The 24,990-nt window shown below is 40.9% G+C and overlaps 2 protein-coding genes across 2 annotated transcripts; one reads left to right on the top strand and one right to left on the bottom strand.

Moving 5' to 3' along the window:
• Positions 1-1,233: 1,233 nt before the first annotated feature.
• Positions 1,234-2,618, bottom strand: LOC148323197 (gamma-crystallin M3-like). Its single transcript, XM_088315452.1, has 3 exons — positions 2,008-2,618; positions 1,688-1,936; positions 1,234-1,573 (listed from the first exon to the last, which is right to left on the bottom strand). The coding sequence occupies exons 1-3, from the start codon at positions 2,086-2,088 to the stop codon at positions 1,292-1,294; spliced, it is 612 nt and encodes a 203-aa protein (XP_088171578.1). The 5' UTR covers positions 2,089-2,618; the 3' UTR covers positions 1,234-1,291.
• Positions 2,619-7,051: 4,433 nt separating this feature from the next.
• On the top strand, positions 7,052-12,864 carry LOC148323196 (gamma-crystallin B-like). The gene is made up of 3 exons (XM_088315455.1): positions 7,052-7,095; positions 10,125-10,367; positions 12,592-12,864. Exons 1-3 carry the CDS (start codon positions 7,078-7,080, stop codon positions 12,862-12,864), a joined length of 534 nt encoding a protein of 177 aa, XP_088171581.1. The 5' UTR covers positions 7,052-7,077.
• Positions 12,865-24,990: the final 12,126 nt, after the last annotated feature.

Here is a 24,990-nt window from a genome sequence, read left to right as displayed (position 1 = left end):
ATGGATATTTATTGAAATATGCAGTCAGACAGCAAGGTTCAAGAGAGGAGTGACCGAAAAGGACAGAACAAGAGGGAAGAGAAAAAGTACAAGTGAACAAAAATGAGGGAAAACGTAATTATATACATTCTTGAGTGAGGAGTCAAATTATAAATGGGACTGTAGCGCTACAACATGAAGGAAGGACAGGACAGATAGAGGATAGGACAGGACAGGAATGTGACTGGAAAGGAACTAAAGCAAAACGGATAGTGGACCTGGCTGTGTAATTGGAGGGTGGTGAGAGTAGCTGTGTGAATTCTAAAAACCTGTACTAGCGGGCACAACTCAAGGAATTCGCAAGGTCAGAGTTGTTTTTCTAAATTAAGGAGTGGCCCCATCCAAACAGGGTTAGCACTTGAATCACACTAATGTGTGTCTAGAGGCACATGCAAGTGAATGAAATGACACCATCAAGCATGCAAAATAAAAATCTGAAATAACCTGAAATTGCTGCGCTGACACGATGGGGAACTGGTGCGTCCCCCCACCCAGACAAGAGGGGAGGGCAGTCCAAGCAGCAAGCCACTACCCACATCCCGTAATCCAGGATAGTCCACCAGTACCAATTGACGTTGCCCAAAATAAACCACCAGGAGAAGAGAGCAGAAAAATAAAAAAAAATAAAAATTTTTGTTCTCAATTTTGTTTTGCTGTTCAGCAGTTTTGTGCCATCCTTGAATGATAATGGTAATTGCACTGAGATTATATTGAGATACTGTAATTTACATTGTTTCAATTTGCTTCATATTTAAAATTGTATTTTTGTCATACATCTGGTTACAATGTAGTGGTCTTATGTGAAACCACAGAGCCACTGATGAAAAATTATGGCCCTCTTTATCATTTAAGTTGCCCATACCTGGTATTGCATTAAGAGAAGTGTGTGTGTCTTAAACCGTGGGGATGGACAAGGCTGAGGAGCAGGGCGCCTGGAACGAGAAACAGCACAGATGTGCTGAATCTCGGTCTGCCGCCCACACACTACCACCCTGCATCTGCCACCTATGAAACCCCATGTGGTATAAGTATATAAGTAATGAATCAAATTTATTGCGGTTGCGCATGCACGAGTACAGTGCAACGGAAATCATTTAACAAATAAATAAAACAAGGACAAAGAGAGAGGGAGACAGAACAGAGAAGCTTGATGGCGCTCCCATTTTCTTCGGTGAAAAAGAAAACCATGTCATGTTACAAGTGATGAACCCTTTATTGATATGAATTGTTACATTTGCAAAGTAGGAGCCTCTTAACAAGTTTCCATGATGCGTCTGATAGACGCAATCCTCATGTCAACCGGACCCGTCCCCATTTCTCTCACGCTCCTGTACTCTCCGGGCCTCAGGTAGATCATTCTGCCCCTGAAGTGGGGCTGCTCATACAGGAGCCAGTGGCCCTCCATCACCTGGGCGGACAGGCAGTCTGACATGCGCAGGGTGTCCAGGATGTTGTCACAGTCATCTAGCAGCTCGTTCATCTGACCTCCAAAATTTTCTCTCTCAAATATCTTCATCCTGAATGGACCTCGGTGCTGCAAAGTGTGGGACACAGCTTAGGGCGGGTGGGCCGAAACATTTTGCTACCCAGTTGGGAGCTTTCCAAAAAAGTGACACGCCAACAGCAGATGCCAACTTGACGTTTTTACCATGGGGATCATACGGCAGGAACGGATGCAGTCGCTCATGCTGATTCCCATCAGGCGCTGGTTGTCGGGGTACTCTCCTCTGCGGACCAACATCTGGTGTCCCATAAAATTGGGGCGCTCGTAGACCATGAAGCAACCGCTCTCCACCCGGCATGAGTTGCAGCGGCTCAGGAAAGAGGTCAACTCGGCGCAGTCGCTGCTGGTTTCATAGGAGCGACCCTGGAAGTTCCTGTCCTCGTAGAAGATGATCTGAAAAAACAAATTAAAAAATTAAGCGCTGCCCAACCATTTTATTAAAAAATAATAATCATGTTGCATACTCTGCCCATGCTGATGTCTAATCCTGCCCCTGATTTCACTGCTGCATGTGCACAGTTGCCGAAACCTTTATAGCTGGTCATGATAGCCAAATGATCTATGGAGCCTTTGTGTGGAACATCTTACTCAGCAGCGCAGCATACAGGCCTATAATGTTTGTTCAATCACTCTGCAAATAGTTATTATTCCTGACTGTATGCCTCTGGTTCAGTGCCAATTGTGGCCAACTTTCCTCTGGGGCGAGAACGTGTCAGCTGGGCCTCTTTGTGTTAACTCTGTGTGCATGGCCACTTTGTTGCCTCCTATTCTTATCACAAGGTAAAAAACTATCTTTGCGTATTAATTCACTGGTACCTCTGGCCTTCCTACAATTCTTCAAACAGCAGATGTATTTTTGGGTGTCAGGTTTTGAAATGCAAGGAAGTGAGGCAGGCGTGACTCAAAAAGCATTTAATTGAAAAAAAAAATAAGAAAAAGGCAAACAAGGAATTTGGAATGAACAAAAATATCAAAGCTCAAAACAACAAGGACCAAAGTAACAAACACTGCAAAAGGAGGACTTGGGACTTGACATGAACTAACTGGACTGGACTTGACTTGGCGAGACAGGACAGACGACATGTGACAGCAGACAATGAACCAACCAAGGACTGAAATAAACCTGGGAACTGAATCCAAACAAATTGACGAGACAACAATGAACACCTGGACAAGACGCAAAGGGAGTGGGACGACACACACAGGTGGACACAATAAGCTTTAACGAGAGACACAACGCATTAACAAATGCAGTTGGGTAGCTCACCGAACAATCAACAACGCATTACAACGGTGACTGACGACTCGTCGTTCTGCGAATGACGTCAATACCGAAGAATACCGAACAAAAGCGTTTTTGTTGTTAGGGTATTGCTGTGGGTGTAAATATGATTCTTGGTCGTTTGTGTTGAGAAAAAAAACCCAAAGTGATTATTCTTAAAATAGATTCATTCCTCAAAATACGGTTGTTCAAGTTTACTTCACACTGGGCCTTTAAATTGTTTTCACCATCAAAAGGCGATGGAGCAACAAAACTTGTTGCATGTTCTCAGTTGCTCTAACATTCAGTCCCCCGTGCGGTTCTGTCACATTATTTACAACTGCAGAGAAATTGCTCCCACTTTAGAGGCTACCGTTGAGTTATAAGTTTGCAATTCCCAAATAACACGCTGCCACCTATTGGTTGGCCAAAAGTACGATAATTGATAGGTGTTTAAAAAAATCTGTATATGAGCTGAATTCGCTTCATCTGTTTAATTTACACCCGTAACTGCCATGCATTTGTCAAGTGTCTTCCTCAAGGACAGTAAGTGATAGTTGTCTAGCGAGCTGATGACTTTCAGAGAGCACAAGATGTACTAAGAGATACTATAAAAACGAGACATCATGGGTCAGTTCCAGGTTTTTGATTCTTTGATATGAGGCCATCACATGTGCTCAGAGGGAAATCAGACTCGACCATTTTTTGATATGCAAATGAGCACATTTAGATGATAATAGCTTTACCTCGTCTGCACATTCTGCATTTTGATATAAATCAGCACAGAGGCGCACCAGGCAGGCTGGAAGGTGACCATATCAGGGAAAATGGGAATGTTTGGGAGCCCGAATGTCCACATTTTGGGGTAAATTATTGTATTTGCTTCACATAGACTAAACGCAGCCAGCTTTCATCCAGATCGTGTTTTTCGAGGATGCAAACTACAGCAGCAGCTTGTACGAGTGCAACACTGACATCCTGGACCGGAGCTTCTACTTAAGAGTTGATGCAGCTCCATCAAAGTGGAGAGCGACTGCTGGGTCAAGTCATGTTGCGCCGTCAAGAACGTGAGCCCACTAAAAAGGATGATGGAGGTTTCTCGGGGGACGGTGGAATTTTGTTGTACTCCAGCCAAATACCAGCATTACTGTGCAGTGAACAAGCAGTAATCAGCAGACAATAAGGTGGGACGGAGGGCTTACGATTTGGCACCAGGTGGGGCGGACACTCAAGCACACGGCCCTCTTGCAAAACAACAGACTGCCTCACATACTGACGTTTAAATCGATGCACACGCATATTGGCAATCACGCCACTTTTGAAGGCTTTTTTTGCCCTTCATTTGTGGTGAAAGTCAGAAAAAGGCCCATATCTCGGATATCTTTGAATTCATATTCTGTGGTGCCAGTAAGCAAACGTTAAACCGGTTAACTGTACACAATTACAAATTCTTATATTCTACAGATTGATTTTGATGTGAAACAGAGCGACAACTAATTGGGAAGCCACCTGAAGCTTACGCTGTTGCCAGATCCAAAAAGAGAAGCAATCATTTGTAAAATGTTGCTCTCAAGTATGCAATGTAGTTTCCAGACAAGCAAAAAGTTGGCCTAGGTTCTTTTATATCTTTCTTTAGTACTTTGCTATCGGGTTTGTGTTTTTCAGCAGTCAGGATGCCTTGTGGCTCGAAGCTGCCTCCTACAGGTCAGTCTTGGTACTGGCATTGTGTAAAGGCGTTTTGTGCGGTGTGATGTGATGACGCAAACGGCCATTGCTCAATGGCAATTTCTGCCTCATCGTGTGTGGGGTATCTTTTATTTACACATTTGATCAATGGGTTAAAAATCGGCATGTGTGTTACTTGCTTAAAGCTGCGGTGCGTAATAATAATAATAATAATAATGATAATGATAATAATAGTGATAATAATGATAATAATAATAATAATAATAGGGCGGCACGGTGGCCGACATGATGGCCTCACAGTGAGAGACAGCATCGGTTGTGGGTTCGATCCCGGCTCCGGCCATCCTGTGTGGAGTTTGCATGTTCTCCCCGTGCTTGCGTGGGTTTCCTCCGGGTACTCCGGTTTCCTCCCACATTCCAAAAACATGCAAGGCAGGCTGATTGAACACTCTAAATTGCCCCTAGGTATGCGTGTGAGCGCGGATGGTTGTTCGTCTCTGTGTGCCCTGCAATTGGCTGGCAACCAGTTCAGGGTGTCCCCCGCCTACTGCCCGAAGATAGCTGGGATAGGCTCCAGCACCCGCAGCGACCCTAGTGAGGAGAAGCGGTACAGAAGATGGATGGATGGGATAATAAAAAAATAAAATAATAATAATAATAATGATTTAACAAGAAACACTCCCCGGTAAATTTTGAATGGGAGTTGGCCATACCATGTAGAACTAATTTAACCTTGGCCTCACCAAAAACGTTTCTTAAATGTTTCTTAAACATAACGTATAGAGAGAATGCAATTGAGTGCAGAAAACACAAAGGCACATTGATCATTGGGACTCACTTTTCAGTAGGGGTGTCTGTGACCATTGATCACTGTGATTGGCTGTGACCTTGCAAATTTGTGCACAAGATTGAAGCATACTATACAATAGTAGCTACACAAACGCAAAGCCACTGCAAAGAAAATTGCATTATTTAGTAAATTAAGCACAGCACAATGTTGCTTTTTTTTAGTTGACTTCTTGCTGAGGGACACATAGGACTATTAGTTAGCACATCCACCTTACAGTGCAGCGGATTGTGGTTTTGATTCCATCCCCGGCCTTCCTGTGTGATGTTTGCAGGTTCTCCACGTGCTCGCGTGGGTACATCCCAAAGACATGCATGGTAGGTTGATTGAACTCTTTAAATGATCAATTATCCTTAGGTATGATTGCAAGCGCGGATGTTTGGTTTGTCTTGTGGAGACAATATGGACAATTCCTGCCTGATTATTGGGTATTGTTCAGAATTTGTGTGAATTTTATTTCCCAAACCCTGACAAAATTGCTGTCCACATTTTTCCTATGCCCCATCCATTCCGATTCATACATATAGTCTGTAGTAGTTACATAGGCAAGTGAGGCGGGGTGTGTTTGTGTCAGCCATCAGTGAAACGGACGGGCATCCCGTGTAATCTATATATGTTGAACCACTAGAGGGCAGACTGTGCTTGTGAGAACAATGTTACTGTACATGAAAACAAAAACAAAACAAAGACTCTACCGTGTTATTGCAGGCAGTTAAAAAAGGGGGACTCCGTGGTAAAGCAAAAGAGGACAGTGGGGTTCTTTCTTTAAAAAAAAAAAAACACAACACGTCCATGGGTACGTGTCATATTAGGGATGATTTAATAATAATAATATTCCCTTTATTAGTCCCACAATGGGGAAATTTGAGATTCGAACCCAGGCCTCCTGGGGAGACTGGGTCCTGAACGCGGCGCCTTAGACCACTCGGCCATCCTGGCCGTCCCATTTCAGGGACGGATGAAAAAATTCTGTCCTTGCTTAGTCCAACCTTTTAAGAAAACCTTTTCTCGTCCTCAATCCTCCATCCCTAAAATGGGTGTCCATCCGAGTTTTAAGGGAACTCTGATCACTGACCAGTCCAAAATGAAAATAAAACATATTTTTGCTCATAATAATCACAAAAACCTAGGTATGTATGTAGGTATTCTGTCGTTAAAGTACTGATGCAGCGGGGGGGGGGGGGTGACTTGCCTGTCATTTTTTGACAGGTAAGTCACGCCCTCATGGAACATCAGCTGATAAAGACGAGTTACAAGACACCATCATGTGGCACTCTGAAGAAGGTGAAAGACTCGCCGAAACATGGCAGATAACAAAAGAAAAACTAAAACAATATAAATGAATCAGTCAAAATATAAAAAAAAAATACAAATTAAAGTACTGATCCATTCAGGATCAAACATCACCCTGTCCTTCAGGTCCTGTGCCACCTAATGCCCTAAAGGTAGCGGTTTCACCTCTAAACATGTCGGAAGCAGTCGTACAAAAGAGCTGAAGGCAGAGCACAGGATTGTTTGTGGGAGCTTTTACCTCTTTTAATACTTTTCTTTGGGCTCAGACCTTGGCCCATTTTCGATGACCCCACTGTTGGATTGTCTAGTGTGGAGATCAGCAGTAAATGCTGTAGCCATTGTAATGACAATGCTGTGCACTGCACAGTGGGTGTATAAATCCACAACAGGCTTGTGGAGAACGTTCTGACAAACAAACTATTGCTAAAAGTTGAGTGAAGTCCAAACATGGAGCAAGTGGGAAAGGTAGGAAGATTTTGTCAGAACTTGCCACCATAATGTGCCTAATTTTTTTCATTGTTTTTATTTACTTTGAGTGATTTACTTTCCTTATATCAATCCATATTCAGTGATACCTTGATTTTGGAGTTCAATTAGTCCCTCTCAATTAAATTACAGAAATGAAATAAATAAAAAATGGCATTAATACATACAAGGCCCCCCAAAAATGGGGGGTGTTTTTTGGGGGGGAATTCTTTCTTTGCAATTAGTAATCTGCGTAGTATTGTACTGTTAAAAATAATGTAGTAAAAAGTTAAAAATAACAGAATTTAAATAAATAAGGAAAATTTAACAATTACCACATATTTTTCCCGACTGCAGTTTAACTGAACTTAATCCTCACTTTTAGTTTTTATTTTTGTTGCCTTTGTTAGCACACCTTGCTCACTTTCAGATCATTCACTATCTTTTCAGAGACAGAGCAGCTGAGAAATTATTTTAACACTCTTGACTAGCCTTTATAGACTCCCTCTACTTTGGTGTATGACATCTCGGAGCACGACTACCATGGCCGCCCCTGACCAAATTGGGGCCTATTGTGAAGTCAGAATCTAAAATCTGATTGGTCAAAATAACAAACAGTCATTTTAATGGTGCGTGTGTGTGGGGGGGGGGGGGGGGGGGGGGGGCGTGTGCGTGTGTGTTGTGTGTGTGTGCGTGCGCACCCCGGAATGAAAGAAGTTGTGTTTGCTGAAATGTTTTATTTCACGGATCCGATCAGTGTCATTGATACATTGCGCAAATTATGATAATACAACCGATCAAAGATTTTGCATAAAATGCAAACCATTGAGCGACTTCGGTACATTCAGATCAGATTAGTGTAAAGTCTAGCTCTTAAATGAACCCTTGGCTCTGTGATTTAATTTTCAGTTAACATGAAGTGGCAAAATGGCCGCCCCGTGAAATGGATAAAAACGGGCGGATTTTGCTCCTTAATTCATATTCCACAAAGACAATCTTAATCAGAATACCATTGTTTAGATTAGTGGGATCAGAAATTTATTATTGTCAAGAAAAGTTTTGACTTGAGTTCCTCTCATAATATTCTACCCCTGGTCAGCAAAACATGGAAACATCAAAGAAAAAAAAAACGTTTTATGAAGAAAACATTTAATGCTGGTCGGTGCATGGGCGCGACATGGCCATTCATAATGGAACGTGATAAAGAAAGAGTATAGCAGGAAGTGCAAATCCATCTTGAACCAAATAGCAGCTGTAAGCCATGGCTGCTATGCATTCTCCTCCTTATTTGTATTGGAGTTTTACTCTAACACTAAATGTTATCACTTTTAATTTTGATTCTTTGGAACGTACAAAGAGCAGAAATATTGCTAATTTTGCAGTGGCTTCCGAATCCTCTCAGTGTAAGGTCTGGCTGCTTTTCCAGCCGTGGCCGGAAAAGCAGCGAGGATGGAACTCCTTAAACGCGGACACGGGAGACAAGGTAGTTGACAATAGGTTTATTGTCAGAATCAAATTAAGCAAACTACGGAGGCGAAGCCGACAAGAATTAACAGAAAGCGCTGGAGGGAAAAGCCACTCCAGGGACATAACAGTAACGAGAACACAAAGCGCTTGCACATGCAAGGTAAGATGAAAGTAACAAAAAGAGATCGAGCAAAGGAATCCGACAAGCGACAGGCAGAGAGCGTAATCGAGGAACGAGGCGAAGGTCATAACACTAACAGATCAAGAATACAATGCGCGAACTACACAGACGTGGAACGTGGTCGTGAGCGTTGGGAAGGAATAATCCGACACTGAGGAGTCAGCGTCGGAGGCATAAATAGACAGGGTAATCAAGGCTTGACAAGGCACAGCTGAGCTGCCGGTGGGCGTGACTCTCCGGCCGTGAGCACATGGCATGACAAGAATGCCGGGGGCCACGCCCACAGGTCAGCTGGGAAAACAAAACAAAAGACACGTGGCATGACAAAACAAGGATCATGACACTCAGCTGTCTGAGCTTCCTCCACCTCTCAGGGCAGATTTTGCTCCCCCTTGTTTTGTCACCCGTTCAATTTGTTTTTTCTCTGCTTCTGTTTCGTGATTATATGCCAAGTTGTTGGCATGATGAATACGTCTATCTTAAATTATTATTTTACAGCAGTGGCTTCCACATTATATTCAGTAGCGCTAGCGAACCTGAAGGCAACAGGACAACACAAGGCTGTGCTGGCGTACCTGCCTTCTGTCTTTTGTTTTTCCTCAGTTGCGGTGGTTTCTTGCAAATGAAATTAAAGCTCCAAGATGGGGTCAACTCATCATTATCTTGCGCTACAGAATGGTACATGACAGTTTTCATAAATATGACAAAATGTTATTTTTGGTAAATTGCACACCCCCCCTCAACACTTTCATTTGTTTGTTTTGATTCATTCTTTTCTTATTGTGTTTTTATTTGTGTTTTACTGCTTTTTTCCTTCATACTGCACAAACATACATTTAGTATGTGTCCAAAAGTGTTTTATAATACGTTTAGAAGAGTTTTCATGAATTTAAATGTTAAGAGTGTGAGGGAGGGGTAAAATCAAGAATGATTTTGAACATGTTCTGTGTAAATACATGGGTACACTGTTTACTATATAGGTGTCAAATTTAAGGCCTGGAAGCCAGATCTGGCCCACCACATAATTCTATGTGGCCTGTGAGAGAAAATTATTTGCGTCAACTTCCATGCCCCTTGCCAAAATATACCCCCAAAATTTAAATTTTCATGTGTAATAAATCATAACATTGTGATTTTGCAAGAATTATGTTTGTTACCCTTTTACTTTAACCTCAACAATAATTTACACAACTTTTTATCCTGGACTAAACAATTTCCAAACCAGTGGGCAATCAATTTGTTTTATGTATGTAATAATAAGATCATTTTTTTGGTTTTGCCATCATAATGGCCAATGAGGAAACTCACTACACTATTAAAAAAAATTGTTTGACACCGCTGGTATACAGCAACAACAGCATCCTCGCTTTTTGGTGCCCAGATCATCTTTTACCAAGAGCAGAACTTCCAGGGCGACTATTACGAGTGCAGCAGCGATTGTCCCGAGCTGAGTAGCCACTTGAGTCGCTGCAGCTCGGTGCGCGTCAAGAGCGGAGCCTGGGTTCTGTTCGAGAGGCCAAACTACTTGGGAGGCCAGTATGTCCTCACCAGGGGCGAGTACCCAGACTACCACCATTGGAAGGGCAACACTGTCAGCATCCGCTCCTGCCACGTTATCCCCAATGTACGTTTCATAGAGATCCTCTGAAAACATTGTCAAAGGCAACTTCATTTCTGCTGTTATTCCAGAGATTCTTTTTACATTCCAAGTCTGATTTTTAAATTTATATAGATGATTAGAAAAATTGTTACTTTTTATGAAAATTAATTTGAATAAGAGAATTATTACAGTGAAAGAAAGTAATGTTAAAAGAGACAGTTGCAACAATATGAGGAAAAAGTTATAACTTTTCGAGAATGCATTATGATTTTAGTAGAATTAAATTGTATCATCGAGCTTAAAAATATTCTGAGAAGAAATGTAAGAAAATTAACATTATTTTTAAAGAATATATTTTTAATATAATTCATAATATCATAGGAGAAAAGTCTCAATTTCATGTGAAAAAAATAATATGATAAATAAGTCTTAATTTCACAAAATAATTATTCAGGGACAATCACCCTAATTTATTGAGACTATTGCAGGAATTGTTTTTTTTTTTTTTTTATGCATGCAATATAAACTCTTACTATTAAGAGGAAATGTCGGAATTTTACCTGAAAAAAAAGTTATTTTATGAGGATTAAGGTTTTTTTTTAAAAATCCATATGGAAAATGTCACAATTTTACAATACAGGGTATTGCAAATTTATGAAAAAAAAGGACAAAAAACGTCAAACAAAAATATTAATATTAAAATTGGAAGAGGATGCGTTCATGAAAATACAATTTGTCAAGGCATTCATAATATGAATCTTGATCTAGGGAAAATTCAATCAAAATTGTGATGTTATGATAAATAAGACAAATTTTATGACAAACTATGCGAAAATAGCTACAATTTCACGAAGAAATACACAATGTTGCAGGAAAAAGAGTACGGGAACCCAGATTTTTAGAATGTAGTTGATCTATGGAAAAGGTAGAAAATTTCCAAAAGCAAAATTGCAATATTATTGTCAAAAAATTGGCGTGTTAAGGCAACAAACATGTTTTGACAAAAATAAAAAGTGCAAAATAAAAATAAAAATAACTTTTTCCAATAAAAACAAATGAACCTGGTCCAGATCTGTCAGTAACGTTCAAGGACTGTTGTCACAATTGATATGTCAAACCCAAACTACAAATTTTCCTCACTTCATTGTGGGCCAGAGAATTCGCAAGAAGGTCTACCAAGACATCCTGCAATATTTGCTTCATTCAGAGCTCCAGAAGAGGCAAGAATTGTGGCAGGACTACTATGGCTACTTTAATTCAACTCAACTTTATTTACAAAATGCTTTTAAAAAAATGCCGTCACATTGCATTCTGATTAATGATAAATAAATCAAAGCGCTTCACATTGTTGTCACATCTACCGACTGATGACATACCTCACCACACTTCCCTGATTAATATTGTGCTCGTGGAATATGACTTAAGCAGCAATATCCATCCATTTGCAGGCATCTCATGGGGCGGCCATTTTGTCACTTCTGTCGACTAAAAATGAGATCACATTTGCTCACGGCTTAGTTAATGACCAATCATGGCTCACCTGTTTTCAGAATCTGCGCAATGATTGGCCTTCAGATGAGCCCTGAGCAATTGTGATCAAATATTTCGTTGACAAAAGTGACAAAATGGCCGCCCCCTGTGACTGATAGAGGCGGGTGTATTTTGATGCTTAACTCCTATTCCACAAATGCAATATTAATCAGAATGCCATGTTTCGACTAGTGGGCCTGCATAGAAAATATTCTTGTAAAGAAAATTTGGGGGTTGATGTCCCCTTTTACGAAGTACTGTTAATAAGATTTTAAGTAAACGGCATCAGCATGACAAGGCGTCTGCTCACAGTGGCCGGGGCATCCAACACTGTTTGGAAGAACATCACTTTGCTGGAGCAACCCTGGTTGTGGTTGATTTTTATTTATTTTTTTTCGCTCTTTCCCATGCTTAAGAGGTGACCAAAGGACAAATATTGAAGACATGGACCACATCAAGATGCCGTTCAGAATCCCAGTCCCAGAAGAATCCTTCCAGGAGTGCATGAAGGCATGGTAGAGATGGCTAGTAAAGTGCCTTAGACCCCAGTGGATTATTTCGAAAGAAAACAAATGGGTTTGAATATATATCGTTATCGAGAACAGTCCTGGAACGTTACACGCACTTCGCAGCTTATGTGTTGTGTTATGTTTTTATGATTCAACATAATATGTGATCCGTTGTAGAAACCACGTTTAGCTCCTTGTTTGTTTTCCAGTTTTCTGGCACGTTCCGACTGCGTATTTTCGAGAAGCCTGACTTCAGTGGTGAGATGCTGGAGTGCACGCAAGATGTCAATCAACTCTCGGACGTTTGGTCGCCAGGGGCCGTCCACTCTGCCAAAGTGCAGGACGGTGCCTGGATCTTTTATGAGCTTCCCGACTACAGTGGACGGCAGTACCTGCTGGAGAGGGGTCAGTACCGTCGCTTTGGCGAGTGGGCCGCCATGGAGTCGACGGTGGGATCCCTTCGGCGTGTGCGTGACATTTAGATGTAACTTTACTTTTAAAATATATATATAAATAGAATGCAAAAAAATCAGGAAATGGGAGGTTTTTTTTTTCTTATATAAGTGTATTCTTAAAACTACTTAATCTACAAACAGGACACCACACCATTGCCATTTCCCATAAAGTTGCAATAGCACGACCAAGGGTGTACACTTAGTTGTTCTACTATCGTTTGAAGCATACATTGACACACATAGATTCACACTTGCCACTGAAGAGATGCTGCAGGCGACACGCTGACCGCTCCATTCTGGAAGTCCAAACATTGGCATCTAAACATGACCGTAGTTTACAAGCCCCTTAAATGAGTCTCTTTCATGCGTTTCAGATGTCCGGCGACTAGAATTTTTCGTGTTTCATTAAATCACATGTTTTTCATTTGTGAGTGAACACGTGTGTTATCTTCAGCATCGCTTATCCTATACAGCAGTGGTCTCCACCCACCGGGCCCCTTATGGGAAAAAAAAGGAGTAAGGTGTAATTTATTATTCAAGGCTGAAAAGTATTTTATTTTGAAAAGTGACTGACTTCTCCCGGTTATATCGGACTCTTGAAAATGTCAAAATGCTAATTGTCTCGCTCGCACTATGCTAATATTAAATCCATAAGCTTGCAAAATGACTATGACCACGTACAAAGCTTGGTCTACACAATATGTGACGAGTACCCCACCATTGGGGGTTTTCAAAAATTTAAGGACTTGCATGGACCGGTCCACGGCGGAAAAAAGGTTGGGGGCAACTGCGAGGGTCGCAAGAGGGTGCTGGAGTCTATCCCAGCTGACTTTGGATTACACTGTGAACTGGTCGTCAACCAGTTGCAGGTCACACATATAATGTATAAATTGATAAAGTCGCATTTTCATGAAGGTTGAGTGTCAAATTAGTTGACATTTTGCACGCCATTGCTAACTAGTTCTAGCTACATACGAATGCTAACAGTAAAACGCGTCATTAGCTTGCAAGAGCCCAAAGCAATTATTTGAGCTAGAACGATTTTTATAATTATGAATAAATTCGATATACATGTTGACAACATGCTGTAAAGATGTTTACCAGACATTTCACCTGAGCTGTTGCAGCTAGCATGAATCATCTTTGTTTTCTTCTTGACACATGCACAGGTGGTGGAATCGCGGATCAACTAGTTCCCCTTGTGACCTGCGTGATGTCATTTTAATTTGCATGTAGTGATTCGTCCTCGCCTCGGACAAGTTGCAAAGTGAGTCGTATGCTCAGATGGCAATTTGTGCGTAGGCAAGATTCAAAGTCGTGGAAGCGAGAGTTTTGTTTACTAACTCACAGTTTTGATTCATCCTCCCAAGAAAACAATTCAAACCCTCACAATTTTGATTGGTGCTCACATGAAAAAAATTCAAAGCGGTACAATTTTGATTCTACATTCAAGAAAACAATCAAACCCTCATAATTTTGATTTGTACTCAGAGAGAAATAATTAAATCCCAAATTTTTTACTAAAACGGATACACATCGTTCATCACGCATCTGTGTTTTTGACCGCTATCTTACACCATATGGCCCAGCCTTGGTGACGGGGTATGCTCAGCGGGATTTGTCAGTCAGAGCACGGACATGCCAGCTTGTGTTAAGAGCTGATGACTCAGCGGGATTTGCTTGTCCAGGGTGTGGTACATGCCAGCTGCTGATAGTGCTGATGCTCAGCTCACTGGAACAACACTGAGAACAACTACAACAACACAAATGAGGCGTAGCTGCCAGTTTCTCACTTCCCTGTAGCTGGTGGGAGGGCATCAACAAGGATTCAAGGAATTTTATTTTCATACCAAGTCTTCAACTTGAATAGAGAAAGTGCGCTTGGATGATATGGGACTTATGAAAGGTAAGGTTCACCAAGAAACTAGGGAAAATTTGTGCAATATCCCGAAAACAAAGGGATACCCTAAAAAAGCAAAAAGGTAGTGGCCTCCCCAAAAGGAGAGAGATACCCTAATAGTATCCCCAAAATTAAAGTCTGCTTAAAAGAACATTATGAAGCTGAGAGCTGATGAGACTGATGGGCTGTTTTTTTTTCTTTTTTTACTGAGCTTTAAAATGTCCAAACGCTGTAGTTTTGCTAACTTCCACTAGATGGCAGCACTATTGCGTTACAATGGTCGTGCTGAACCAGCCAACCCTTGCAATCAATCTTTGACGTCCAACTATTTAAAACCTATTTAAGAATGGATTCAAATGAAACGGAAATAATGGCGTTTTTTTCTTGTTTGATTAGAATATTAACAAAATCACTACTGTATTAAAGTTATTTTTCAAATGGGCCTGCAGTTTGCAAGCAAGGCCTTCATGACGTCAAGCTGCAGAGGCAACTGGAAACAGTATTGCTATGGAAACCAATGTGTGCTCCATTTATCCGTAATCCATCATCCATTCTGGATGTCACACCGGGAAAGCATACCCCCCTAAATAAAAACAATAACAACAGCCAGCTTGTCAACTTTGAAAAGCTCTATTTGTTATGATGTATCGTTCTCTTGTCATGGTCGTTTTCCCCCCTACTGTTCCTCGAGCACAACTCGCGTGGATTTGTTTAAAGCTGGCGTGATCTCAGTGTGCTTTGCTGTGCTGACGTCGCCTCGCGCGGCTCATTTGCATAGGAGAGAATCGCCTGATGGCACAAACGTCTTCACACTGCATCATTTAGTCCCAGATAACAGTTACTTCAAACGTTCCAATAAATAGGACACTAAGTCATAATTTTATGCTAATATCCCCAGATGTCACCCACCATATCCTTTACTATCATCATACAGTCATGCTATGCAATACTGTCGTCCTGACAAATACCGCTATGTCATTATTCTGAAGGCTTAACAAAGCACCTAAGCTCGGACGTTACACTACTATGATTAATTTACTACTAGTACTAATATATTACTGAGAATACTTTCACGATTGGTACTATTATATAGATACTACCACAACGACTAATACTTTTTAAGATCAGGGGATGTCGATTGTGGTTATGTAAGCCCTTTGAAACTGTCTGTGATTAAGGGCTATACAAATAAAATTGACTTGACTTGACTTACTGTATATCCTACCACTATTACAGTACCACTGGTAATATACAACTAGACTGGCACACCTTCCTCTATTAAAGAGAGAGATCTTCCAACCTAAAGAGATTCACTTCCAGAACAATTTGAGTTCTACTGACAGAGAGAGAGAGAGAGAGAGAGAAATAAAAAGAAAGAGAAAGAGAGGTGGACAGAGTGCGAGTGGGCAAAAACACGGAATCGCTATGTGTGGCCGTGTGAAGAAGTAATTGAGAGCTAAAATAATTAGTTAACTTGAGCAAAGGGATGAAGTGCAATAAATACAGCCATCACTACAGTGCAATGTGTGAGTGTGTCTTAGAAAGGTTCCGTTATGCTCTTTAACTACGGCTGCGTTCATTGTTTGGTGGATAAGAAGCGTGTTTAGAATATAGCTATTACCCCATTTAATAACGTGGCGACCCGTGGCTATTAGTCCAAAGCGGCTACTGTATGTTCAAATCTGTTTTTCTGGCTAAATTTGGCGATTGTGGATGGTAATCAGGTGTGTTTTGTAGTTGGGAAATTACAGTAAGTGGTTGTGAACACGAAATAAGCCTGCTAATGAGCTTTAAATAATGTTTATGAATTATGAAAAATCTGCCGCTAGCCTCTCGTCATGCATGGACACTTTTTGGGGGAGCGGAGGAGTGAAATGTAAGGACGGAAGTGTTTTAAAAGGACGCAGGACGATTATGTTATGAATGAGGACGGCGTGACGATGACGGAAGGGCGCCCCGATTGCGTCCGGAGCATGGAGGTCAGAAATACAAAATAGACTAAAGTGCTCATCTCTGATTACGAGGCGTAACAAGTTAGCTTTCCATGATTTTTTTTTTTAAAGTAATATATGATGCATGTTTTTTTTATGCAAATTTTGTTCAACTGACACCAGCTGTTGTCTTTAGTTTCTTATGAGAGGCTTTTAACTTCTACCAGCAGCACCACAGATGGCTTTCATTGCACGCACACACGCTAGCTAAAGCAAACACTCCTTTATGACCAAGGAACCGAGGGACTCAAACCTCGCCAACACGCACACACAAGCTTGATGGTGGATGTGAGTGTTTACAGTGGCGTATGAGGGGGGATCCTGGGAGGTGGCTATTTTTAGCTCTGGTTTCATCATTCCTCTCCTCTGCTGGAGCTCTCCGCCGCATTCTAATGAAGAGACCTTGTGTTTGCAGCTCACTCACAAGACAGGAGCAAGAACGCCCTGCATCACTCACCCCCCCCCCCCCCCCCCTCCCACCTTTCTGGAATTCAGAGTCCTTGACTATGATGCACTTGAATGAGGTGTGACCTCTGTGTGTGTCACATAACCAGAACAACAGCAATGTTCATGAAAGCTGCAACACAACACATAATATATGACTAAAGCATGACAGGAAGTGAAGGTTCCCACCGGAGCATCAAGGTCGTATGCTAACTAGCAGGCGAGGCTTTATTTGTTTGTGTCGGTGCAACTTCCTGTCTGCATTTTATTTTTAGCCAATCGTCCGAATTTTTAGAATCTAAGGTTACATTAAGCTGTTATTCCACACATGGATGACACCAAAGGACCAATATTAGCAGCAACATGTATTGCTTCAGTTAATCCTCATACATTCACCGTTTGGTATTCGCTTTTTTTTTTTTTTTGGTGGAGAACCTACCCTCTATTATTTGTTGAAATACTCATCTAGTCACAGTTTTTTTTTTTTTTTTTACCTCAGGCCAACGCAATACAAATAATATGGCATTTCAGTGCTAAGGACCTATGTTGAAGGGAATTGAGGAGTTTCAATCAGAAATACATAATGCTTTGCTACAATCTTGAGGCATTGATTTGCAATTATTGCATATTTTCTTGGTTTGCAGTAGGGCTACAAATATTACTACAATGACTACTATTAATACTTCTTCTGTTCTGCATCTCAGGGAGCTGGAGCCTTTCCCAAAGGTGAAAAGCAGAATACATCCGGAACTAATTGTCAGTCAGTCACAAATATTGAGGCAGACAACCGTTCAAATTCAAATTCACGCTGAGTCGGGAGTGAACCTATGGTGCATTTATGGAGGTCAAAGTGGACCATTACACAGATCAGTTCCAGTACTACCTCATTAGTTATGCGTGATGGTTTTACTGTCATGGTGTGGGCATGCGTGGCTGACAAGTGCACTGGGACCGCTGTATTAAACGATGATGTGACGTCTGACAAAACCAGCCAGATGAATTCTGAAGTGGCATAGTACGAAAGCAATCAAAGAGTTTTTTTCAGGCAAAAAAAAACGTAGAATGCTTTGCAAAGGCCAAGTCAATCACCCGAATTGAATACGATTGAGCATGCATTTTACCATATGAAGACAAAACTGAAGGCAACATGCCACAAGAACAAGCAGGAACTGAAGATGGTTGAGGGAGAGGCTTGGCAGAGCATCACCGGAGATGAAAATCGGTGTCTGGTCACATTTGTGCTTTACTGACATCAGTCTGTAATTGACTGCAAAAGATTTGCAACCAAGTATTAAAAAGTGAACATTTGATTTAGGAGGGTTGATGAACAGCAAAGCTGAAGAAAATGTACCCAACTACTTTTACTAATACCCCACTACCATGGCTAGTATGATATAACATCACATATGACTACCACAACATTCTGGACTCTCGAGTGACCACATGCCACTGTCTACTGGAATTGCCATTGTCAGGATCACATTTAATACTGAGCAGAGAGCAGTCTTGTTTAAATTGTACTCCCCACAGAAGTAGAAGAAAATGATTCATTCATTCCAAGGGAGCTTACAGAGTCTATTTTGGGAAAAGTGTTGTCTTTGAAAAAGGGGGTGTGGCCAACTGATGCAACGCGATTCCCAAAGCAGGCTCTATTGATAGAACTCTCAGCAAGCAGGAGGAAACGCGACACATCTGGCAAGAAGCGCCATGTTTTCCTTGCTGCCGCCGCTGCGCTTTACCGCCACACACGTATTTATTCGTCCTGCTGTCACTGGCCACTTCTGTTCTTGGAAAGAAAAACAGGAAAAAATGTAGATCACAGAGGTTTGTTGTCAAGACTAAAAGAGAGAGAGACAAGCTAGTTATAACAATTTGCATTTTTGTCTCACATCATAAAATTGCCTTCTACAAATTCCATGGTTGAACTCACACGATAATGTCTTTTTAAGTGTATAAAAATAAATCAAACACAAGTAAACACGTTATATCCAAAACACAAAATATCAAATGACAAAGAATGTGCGAAGCACTCACTCACTGTGTCGTCTCCATTATTTCCTGATGAAAAGATAGTTTTACAACTGAAAAAAAAATACATCACTCACTGATGTTGTTTCCTGCTCATATTGACAATTTGTCAAGGTTTTTACGAGTTTATTTGTTTACTAGCATGTGAGGGGCAATTAAAAGCTTGTGAAGTGGAAGCATGCAGTAATGCACTTGGACTTGAGGCAGCAGGGAAGGAGGGCAGGAGGCTGGTAGGAAAGGTGGCACGAATGGAGCATTTTAATTAAAAACTGCAGAGACACAGCGACCCTGGAAGAAGAAGAACAGAATGCAGCCAATTCCAACGGTGCCGTGGAGGAAAAGCAATAACGCAGAGTCAATTAGTTCCATCGCAGGGAGCCGCGCCTCTCTACCAACAACCATTTTCTGATCTACACGTTCTTTTGAGAGCACAACTTGATGTTGTGCTTATTTCCACTGGTGGTGGTTTTCATGAATAATTGTCAAGTGAAGCAATTGAATCGACCATATTATACCCCCCCCAAAAAAAATGTTACGTCACCCTTGATGATGATGACAACAAAAATGGCCACAATGGCCAAAACATTAGGTCCTAGGATTCTTGCTTTGTAGACATCCCCAATGAGGAGGCCATATTGGCCGAAACAAGTTTTTTCCTGTATGTTTGTGTCGGGGCATCCCCCAATCCTGTTTTAAAAAAAATATTACAAATTAAATAAATGAAAAATAATAATTAAAAAAAGGCTGTTCTTGTTCATTTTTTTTTCTCCTTGTTTGATTCATTTTAGGTCATTGTCTTGTGTGACATTTCATTTCATATCATTTAATACAATTTCACATCATTCCTAGTCATTCCACAAGTTTTTATTCAGCCTCTCAGCCTTCACGCACACTTTCCCCAAAAATGTACTTACGCTATTTCTAGCTGCTGTGTTTATTTTTACTTTATAAGGTGGTGAGAGAATTCAACAAATGTCAAATACATTGTGCATGTGCATATCCCAACATTTGACAGCTAAGAATGTTGTGGGTTTCAATTTTGACTCAGTGGATTATTCAAAACCATTTTGTTTATTTTTGTTGTGCAAGGTGTGACTATCATTACTAACAGGCGGGAGGAGCCATCAGAATAATAATATTGCATTTTGCATGCACACATGCTCCCATACTTGAACCTAAAGTTTTAATTTGAACTCCGCGGATAATTTTTAGTTGTTGTGTTAATTTCTATTGTGCAAATTAGCGGTTATCATGAATAACTCATGACCGTGGCAATTTCTTTTTTCAACGACGTATCACATGGGCTCAGAGCTCAGGCACAATTCGAATGGTATCGGAAAACGTATTTTTCCAGTGCTCCATTTTGGAAATGATGAGCCTTCCCTTGTGTAATTAGCCATGTGAGTGCAAATTAATCAGATTAAGCGGGAGACAGAAGAGAGTACACGAGGGTGTTTACTGAAGTGATTCCACCAGCATGGGCGGAAATGAAAGAAAGTGATCACTTTTAACTTTAAGGGGCTGGAGCATGCACTAATCACATGACCCATTGGTTTTGGACTCGCTAATTTTCCCAATTGACAGTTAACACGTACATTCTTCTCTCACAACCATTCGAATCATTTTTCAAAGAATTTATGTAGAAAAATTATTCAAACCGGTCATAATATATTAAATCTAAGAATTTTAATTTCAATCCTACATGTCCATTTGATAGGTTGATCCATTCTGCTCCACTCCAGAGCTGGACGTGGCAGTGATGCACATTAAAGTGCATGTGTCAAATGCCACACAAAGTAAATTCATTTTGTGTTGCCGCAGCTCACTCTGCTGGAACTGCAAGCAGACTGTAACAGTGAAAACATTTATAAATGCAAAAGTCTTTTACCTTTATTTCGCCGCGTCCTTGGTTATGGCTGTGTTACGTGGGGTTTCCCCACCCCAGAACCGCCACTGTTGTTGATCAGCATTTGGAGCTCACCTTGAGTTCTTTTTTCTACCCCAGGGACAGAAGGAAGGTGCCAGACTGAACGCAAATGCACAAACACAACAAACAAAGAAGCTCTCATTGGGAGAAATGGAAAATGTTGGATTTGAATGTCAAGTTGTAGCGACACAAAGGTCTTTGTGACATTTTCTTCTTATTATTATTTTTTTCTATTAGTCAGGAGCGTTGCAGTGATCTCTCTAGCGTTCTCTCTGTTGCTGATCGGTTGTAGGAAGCCCATACCTTTGCCAAAAAGGCGGTTGTTGCTGTGAAATGTCAAGAGCTGGATTGTCGACACCCAGCAATGAATTTTAATCAAATCTAATAGTATTTTACAATAATGTGACAGGATCTTAGTAGTTGTGATGATTTAATTTCTAGTTTACTAAATAACACAAGGCAGAAGAATGGCAATATATATTCTGATACAGTTGCAGATGTAAGATAATTTATCAATGTACATTGTCCTGTTTTAAAAATCTAATTGAACGAAAATGAATAATGGGCATTTTTTTTTCTCATTGGTGAGGGTACCTTTTTGTTGTTTTGCTTTGTTATGTAAGAATTGATTGATATCAAGTTTGGATTTGTATTTTAAAACTATTATCGCTCAAAAAAGGTCTATGTAGTAACATAAAATGTCTTTAAAAAATTCACAAAATAAATAAACCGGTAATATAGAAATCTTGAATTAATTTCCATTTTGTATGCAGTAACCTTACTGGCAAGATCCATGTTTTATTTTTTGGTCAGTGTCGAAATGGGACCTACAATATCTGACCCATTATACTTCAAGTCAAGTCAAGTCAAGTAAAATTTATTTGTATAGCCCTTAATCACAGACAGTCTCAAAGGGCTTTACATAACCACAATTGACATCCCCACAGGAGTGCAAGGAAAAACTCAAAATCCCATTAGGGGAAAAGTGAGAAACCTTGAGAAGGGACCTCAGTTGGGGGAATCCCCCTTCCGGGATGATCAGTCTGCAATGGATACCAAGTGGGCAATATTTGACACATAAAATGATGCTATACAATGTTAGCTGAGATAATGGAAGAGTCAATCAAATGAAGTGCAGTGTCACTGTCATTGTGTTTAATCTCACCCACCGTTTGACAGTTTAATGTTTTACTTCTTTGACTACTACGGAAAGGAGCAGTTGAATGCCAGAGAATGGTCATAGAAGATGGCCTCCTCCTAAACAATTTGTCCCACTCATATTCTGAAATGATTGCTATGATCCGAACATAGCTGAGATAGGCTCCAGCACCCCCACGACCCTTGTCAGGATTAGCGGTTGGATAATAGAAGGATGGATGGATGAGTTTCTCCAGTGTCATTGAGGCTCAAAATGGCTGCCACATCCTCATCCAATTGCTGACCTTTGCAAGGCTAAGCTGCAAGGCAATTTCTTTTCGCCCTCCAACTGTGAGCCAGCATGACAAAATAAATTCCAGCACTACAGGGAATTATTTCTTGGACTTTTTGAAAAATCTTGCAGCATGTTCATGACAGAAAGTCATGTTAACATAACATTGACATAATTAGGCCTCCAAAATGTCAGAACTCGGGTGCATTTGGTGGATGCATTGATCCTCAGCCAATCACCGTCTCTTCCGATGCAAATGTCAGGCTGCTCCATTCATGCAATGATAACCTGCATGTGTCTGGTGTGATAACCTATTACATGTGACATACAGTGTGCATGCGCACATATATCTTCCCTGTTTAGGTGTCCTTTTTAAAAAAAAATACTCTCGATTATAATATTGGAATTCTGTCTCAGTTAATGAAAACTGGATAGACGAGGCATTGAGTAATAACTCATCTAATGCCGGGGCCAGCTAGATTTTCCCAAAAAAAGAAACCCATTATTGGTCTATGTCATTCATCTTCTCTGGCTGCTGCTAACAAGTCTCATGTTTCTCATCAATGACATTCAAAGCTTGTTGTTTATGAAGATCTCTGCTAATGTGCTGCTTGGCTGCAGGTCTGCATTTTTATTGTGAAAAACAAATAGTGAAAATTTGACCACACGCAGTGCTAGTTTTAATCATGTGAAGCACTTTTGAGTTGCGTTGTCATTTATGAAAAATGCTCTATGAATAAAATTTGATCATTTGGTTGATTGGTTGCTTCCGTGCAAGCTGTCACCTTACTGTGGGGGAGGGATTTGTGTGTCGCTATGATGCTAGAAGCTAAGTAGTCTGGGGCATTATGCCCCGGTCAGGGACCCCCATGGCAAACAGGTCTTAGGTGAGAGACCAGACAAAGCACAGTTCATATGACGTCTTATGATGGATAATATAAAAGGAAAATGTTTTCCCGTGCCTGAAACTGGGTCACCAAGGTCCCCCTCTGGAGCCAGACCTGGAGGTGGGGCTCATTGGCACGTGCCTGGTGGTCGGGCCTGGACCCATGGTGCATGGCCGGCGACAGCCGAAAAATGCAACGTGGGTCCCTTTGCACATGGGCTTGCCACCTGTGTGAGGGGCCAAAGGGGGGTGCTGGGCGATGACCAAAGGCGGGGACTACAGAACCTCGATCGAGAAACATGGTTGGAACATGTCACCTCTCTGGCAGGGAAGGAGCCAGAGTTGGTGTGCAAGGCAAAGAAGTTCTGACTAGTCATATTTGGACTCGACACACCCTCTCTGAAATGCAATCCCATCATTATTTATACCCAGACCTTTGGGTTGAATATTTGAACCAGCACGTTGGGGCTGACGAGTCAAAGGTACCAAGAAACGGGTTACCAGGTTGTCGCTCTCATCTGTGGTTAAAAACAAGACAAATTTTATTCCCAAAATTTTCCCGAAACTATTGACATCACAGTAATTTACTGACATTTTTTTTTTTTTTACACTGAATGTCCTTCCTGACACAGCTTTTCTGACCAGGTTGTCAACCCTTCTGTCAAAATGTTAGCAGGGTTACCCACAGACACCACCAAACTCAAGAATATTATGATATGAAATTTTCTCCAATACACACCTGTCCAAAATGGCAACCTGCTTCAACCATTCAGGCCCTCCAACTCCAATGTACAACCCAATCTGCTGGGTCAAAGCAATTAATCCAAGCTTTGGTAAAAAACCCAAATGGCAAACAATTCACAACGACCAAGTGAGAGTGTTAGCATTTTTCTAATATGTAGAAACAACCTAAATTTTGATCCAAACAAGTAAATGTTGTAATAATCTAAAGCACTAACCTTGTGGTACATTTATACTAAAATAAACAGGAACAGAACAGATTTTGATTTTTGTGTGTGCGCTTCTCTTTTCCCCAAAACAACTCAATCATCAGAAAATGGAAAAAAATGTCAGAATTTACGCAGGAATGTTTCTAGGGACAATTGCACTGATGTTGGAGGAGAAACGTGACTTTCACGCGATGAAATCCGCAGTGACTTATAAGAAGTGTTGCTGCTTATCAATGCATTAAGAAACCGAAAAGCAGAACCATGTGTACAATATGAGCTCAAGCTGCGACGATAAACCTTTGTTGTTGTTTTTTTGTACGCTATAGATTGTTCAAAGAAACTTTTGTTCAACTGTTAAACCACACGCGTCTTTATGACTACCTTCCACTTCCTGTTTTGTCGTCATGATTGTTGTATTCTGAGTGTGTAAGCATCACACACTTCCTGCGTGGGCTGTTATGACATGGAGATGAAGTGAACTTGCATCTATTGTAGTAAAGCCTATGAATATGAAAAAAAAAACAAAAAAAAAACATTTGAGGCGTAGGGTTTCAAGTCAGGTTTCAGGTTTGGAATGAAGATTTCAATCCATGATAGT

Source organism: Idiotropiscis lumnitzeri, chromosome 14 (assembly GCF_059441095.1).
Source record: "Idiotropiscis lumnitzeri isolate Australia: NSW breed Sydney's pygmy pipehorse chromosome 14, RoL_Ilum_1.0, whole genome shotgun sequence".
Taxonomy (NCBI): Eukaryota; Metazoa; Chordata; class Actinopteri; order Syngnathiformes; family Syngnathidae; genus Idiotropiscis; species Idiotropiscis lumnitzeri.
Note: the sequence above shows the minus strand (reverse complement) of the source record. Positions and strands in the feature narration are given on the sequence as shown.